At 38.1% G+C, this 5,131-nt stretch overlaps 1 protein-coding gene across 1 annotated transcript; it reads right to left on the bottom strand.

Moving 5' to 3' along the window:
• Window positions 1-2,805: 2,805 nt before the first annotated feature.
• On the bottom strand, window positions 2,806-4,872 carry LOC145043277 (flavonoid-6-hydroxylase-like). Its single transcript, XM_078991879.1, has 2 exons — window positions 3,850-4,872; window positions 2,806-3,630 (listed from the first exon to the last, which is right to left on the bottom strand). The coding sequence occupies exons 1-2, from the start codon at window positions 4,804-4,806 to the stop codon at window positions 2,998-3,000; spliced, it is 1,590 nt and encodes a 529-aa protein (XP_078848005.1). The 5' UTR covers window positions 4,807-4,872; the 3' UTR covers window positions 2,806-2,997.
• Window positions 4,873-5,131: the final 259 nt, after the last annotated feature.

Raw genomic sequence — 5,131 nt, 5'->3', positions numbered from 1 at the left:
CTAGGTGGTCACTTATCTAAGAATATCTATATGTATCAAATACTAGGATTCACTAACCCTAAGAAATCACATCATGTATGTGAACTCTAGAAGTCTCTCTATGGCCTCAAATAGGCTCCTCGCGTTTGGTTTCAACATTTTGCCAACCATGTCATACCCTTGGATTCTTTCATCGCAAGACAGGTTCCACATCATTTATTCTCAAACAGGGAAACGATACAACATATATCCTTCTTATGTCGAAGACATCATTCTAACGACTTCATCTACAACCCTCCTTCAGCGCATCTTTCATAAACTCGACCTTGAATTTGTAATGACTTATCTGGGTCCCCTCAATTTCTTTTGGGGAATCCCTGTCTCTCGTATAGACAAAGGCATGTTTCTCTCTCAGACAAAGTAGGCCACAGACCTTCTCGACCGTGCCAACATGTTTGGATGCAACCCCTGTCGCACAACAATTGATATTTCTTCTAAGCTCAGTGATGTCGCTCGTCCAGTTTCAGATCCATCCATGTACCATAGTCTTGTAAGAGAATTGCAATATATGACGTTTAAACATCCCGACATTTCTTTTATTGTACAACAGATCTGCCTATTTATCCAGTATTTATGCATGTCCCATGTGAACCGCACCTTTAAGCTCTCAACTATATCTTACATTATCTTCACGACCCTGGTTTACACATGTATGCCACTACAATATCAAAACTCTTAGCATATTCCGATGTTGACTGTGGAGGTGCCGCACCACTGGACGTTCGACTTCCAGGTGTTGTGTCTTCCTCGGAGACAATCTTATTTCATGGTCTTCCAAGCGACAACACACCATATCCCGATCTAATGTTGCATCAGAGTATTGTGGCTTGGCTAATGTCGTTGCTGAGACATCTTGGCTTCACAATCTCCTTTGAGAGCTCCATTCGCCTCTCCAATCTGCCACTTTTGTATATTGTGACAACATCCGTGCCATCTACATGTCTGTAAATCCAGTTCAACATCAATGGACCAAGCACATTGAACTTGACATTCATTCTGGTCGTAACAAAGTGGCCATCGGCCATATTTGGGTTCTTCATGTTCATTTCCGATACTAGTATGCAAAAATCTTCATTAAGGGACTCCCATTTCCCTTATTTTTTGAGTTTCGATCCAGTTTGAGTATACGAGAACCTCCCCCTCAAACTGTCGGGGCATATTAGCGTGAATATATATTTGTATTGTTATGTATCTCGGCCCTTTTATGGCTCGGCCCATTCTTGTATATACTTGTATCCTATATATTTGTGTATAATGAGTCAATAGTTTTCATGGGAAAATATACTACTTTTAAATTTATGGATGCTAGATGTTGTTGTAGGAGTAGTGGTAGTAGTTACATGGTTGGCTAGCTTTGCTTAGAGGCAGATGTTCACGATTATTTCATATTGTTCGTTTGTATTGTACTCAGGCTACTGTCTGTTTCCACTAAAACAAAATGTTCTTTCCTGGTCTTCTTATTTTCCCACAAGTGTTTCCTTATTGTCTGAGTTGGTGTTCTTTATGTTTTTTTGTAGGATTTTATGTGATTGGTTGTGGTGGCGTTGGTATTATTTTACTCGTGTTTTTTTTAGGAACCAAAGTTGATATCATGTTTATTGGTCTATAAGGCGAGTCTATTGTTGTTCGTGGGGGTTGTAGTTTATCAACCATTTTGATTACAAAAAACCAGTGTCTCCACATGGCTCTTTCAGCTGTCGATGGAGGGATGTACCTAATATAAACCTTAATATTCATTTACTTTAAATCATGCAATATTGAATCTTTGTGATTTTTTGTCAAAATGAGTGTAAGGAAACTTGTGGAATTTAAGTTGGCAATGCCCTTTTAAGAGGTATGCTCTTTGAACTTCATGTCGAACATTAGAATCATAATCCAAAATCCTAGTCCTCATTCCACCGTCTCAGGGAAGATCTGCTAAATTGATTTATATATGGTTATTATTAAAAAAAAATCAGCATTAGTTGCCTCTAATAAAATCCAAAATTTTTCTTTTTGTTAGATATTTATCCATGCCGGTTATATAATAAGTAATTAATAAAAAAATAAGCATTATTTTGTTATTATAAATATAGTAACTAAACATAAAAACAAATGGAGAAGACGAGGTTGTGCTCGATCAATGCAAAAACAAAAAAACAACATAAATAATGGCAACAAAACAAGCATCGTCACTTTCTTCTTTCATTTACTTCAATAAAACAAATACTCACTTTCTCCTTTCATTTAATGCAATAAAACAAAGGGATGGGGCTGCTACATCATTTCTCCACATGATGTTGGCATTAGTTTAATATTCAAAAGAAAATTGGTGTCCAACAAAACAGACAATGAAGTGATATTAATTTAATATTTATGAGTATGTGGGGACATGGGACATATCCATTATACCCTAATTTTGTTCATAATATAACTTAATACAAGTTTAGAACACAATAACTTGTTGCTTGCTCAATTGCTCCGATCTCCAACTCCTGTTAACGACTCACTCCGCACGTTTCTACCTGAGCAATGGGGAATTTAGGTATCCTACTAATTCAATCGGTTTGGCCCTGGCTAGTAAAAAATAAATAAATAAGTTACCGGTGGGTTTGGGCTTATTCTGCCCCCTATGTGGCTCGGCAATTGGGAATCTGCTGTGAAAATTGGGATCGGAGACTAAGCCATGCTAATATATTAGGCGTGCAACCTAGCTCTAATTATACCACAATATTCGTGTAATTAAACAACTGTAAGTTTTGAGAAGGAGGCAATATTTTCACGCTAAGACTCTCATATTATTGATGCTTAAAATGTAAACAACGGAGCATACAAGCAGAAGTAACTAGAAATCATTGCATGAAATAATGAAAATCCAAAACAAAGTAGTATGACTAATCAACAAGCTATTGATAATATAGTAAGAAGAATTCTGATTTTTCGGGATTGTCTTGGAATCATTCTTCAATAAGAAACGTGTCATGCACCAACAGGATACATATCAAGGGATAAACGAGGCGCCAGAAGGACCTCAAGTGGGATCGCTTTGCTGATAGTCACTCCAGCGCTTTCACTCATATCAATGGGTTCATCCGATGGCTTTTTAAGCACAAATTGTTGTATTAAAGTAGCTAAAGTTATATGCAAAGACCGAAGAGCAAACGGAATAGCAGGGCATACTCTTCTACCACTACCGAAAGGAATCAATTCATAATTGTTTCCCCTGACATCAACATGTTTATGAGTTGTCAAGAATCTTTCGGGCTGAAATTCTTCAGGGTCTGACCATTTATTAGGATCATGTTGAATTTTCCAAAGATTAGTCAATAAACGTGTGCCTTTAGGGATTTTGTAGCCACCAATAACGCAATCCTCCATGGACTCATGAGGAAGGTTTAGAGGTCCAGGCGGGTATAAACGCAGTGTTTCTTTAACGATTGCGTCAAGGTAAACAAGGTTCTTCAGGTCCGACTCCTCCACTGCTCTCTTCCTTCCAACATGCTCATCCAATTCATCTTGGGCAATTTTTAATACTCTTGGGTTGTTGAGCAACAAACATAAAGCCCATGTTAACGTTGCAGACGATGTGTCCAATCCCGCAGCTAAAACAGTCTGCAAGTTTGAAGTTAAAACAAATTTGTTGTATTAGATTTCAAGCAACATGCATGCTGATAATTTTGTTTTTTGCACACCTTATCTTTGCCACTGAAAACTGTTGCAAATATTATAAAGAATGTGGAAGAAACTATAAACGATTAACAAACTTTACTAATAGTAGTCGTATAGCATTGGTGATGTATAAAATGATGATGAGATAAAGATTAGGCTTACCAAACATGTAGCCTTGATTATGGTATCATGGTCAAAACCACGGAATTCCTCTGGGGAGGCACCTTCAAGAACGGAAATCAGAACATCCATGAAGACTTGGCTTCTTTCATGTTGCTGCGCATGCTTTTCCTCCGCTCTCACTCTCTTGTGATCCTCTAGCCATCCTGTAACAATTTCGTACATCTCTTCTCCTGTGATCTTCATTTTTTTCTCGTATCCTCCCAGGTCCAAAGGCTTGAGATATGGAATAAAATCAGACACCACAAATGTGCCCAATAAGACAAAGAATTTCCTTATCACTTTTTGAAATCGAACCCCTTCTTTGTCATCAGGTGAAAACCTTTTTCCTGAAACAACCCTGACGACAACATTTAATATCAAGTTCTGAAACCATTGTTTCATATCCACCTTTACCATGTCGGAACTTCCAGTCTGTTTATTCTTTACCCAAGCGTTATATATATCTTCCATGGATGCTTTAACCTCTGCAGCACGAAGAGGTCCAAGCATCTCCACACGTCGCTGAGAGAGAACCTCGAGTGTCAAGATCTTGCGCACTTGTCGCCAGTAGTCCCCATAAGGAGCGAGAGCCAAGATGGCATAGTTATAGCCCATGTGTTCTACTGCCATTGACTTGGGTCGACTTGCAAAGACCTTATCGTTTGTGGTAAAGCACTCTTTCGCCATCTCAGCGCTACTCACCACCAAAACATTGTGAACACCAAGCTTGATGGTGAAGATGGGGCCGTATTTATCAGCCAATCCACCTAAGACCCTATGAGGTAATTCAGGTCCACCAAGAAGGCCCAGGTGTCCGATTACCGGCCATCGGCCCTTTGCTTGAGGTGGTTCTGTGTTCTTCACTCTCTTTCCTTTCAAGATTTGCAGCAGGAATTTTAGTAGAAAACCAAAAAATATGGCTGCTATACTTGCTGAAAACGGGAGAAACAACTTCATGTTTTCTACGTCGACAAAGAATTATGAAACTGATGATACATGGATTTCATAATATATACAGATGTAACTCCCTGGCTGCAGGTAAAATTTTATATATAATATACGGAGTATAAATAAATATGTATATAGATGGCAATGTTGAATGTCTAGTCAAGAAAGTGGGCTTAAGACAACCATACAGACAATAATTTTTTATTAACAACTTAATTACAACGTAGCATCAACATTTACTTAAATAAGGAATGGAATTAAATTCATTTATTGGCGATCTGTCAAAGAAATGATAGAATCATGGAATCATGATGTTGAATATGTTTGAACAAAG

This window comes from Lactuca saligna, chromosome 4 (assembly GCF_052625555.1).
Source record: "Lactuca saligna cultivar CGN05327 chromosome 4, ASM5262555v1, whole genome shotgun sequence".
NCBI lineage: Eukaryota > Viridiplantae > Streptophyta > Magnoliopsida > Asterales > Asteraceae > Lactuca > Lactuca saligna.
The sequence above is the reverse complement of the archived record's forward strand: the minus strand, read 5'-3'. Positions and strand labels throughout refer to the sequence as shown.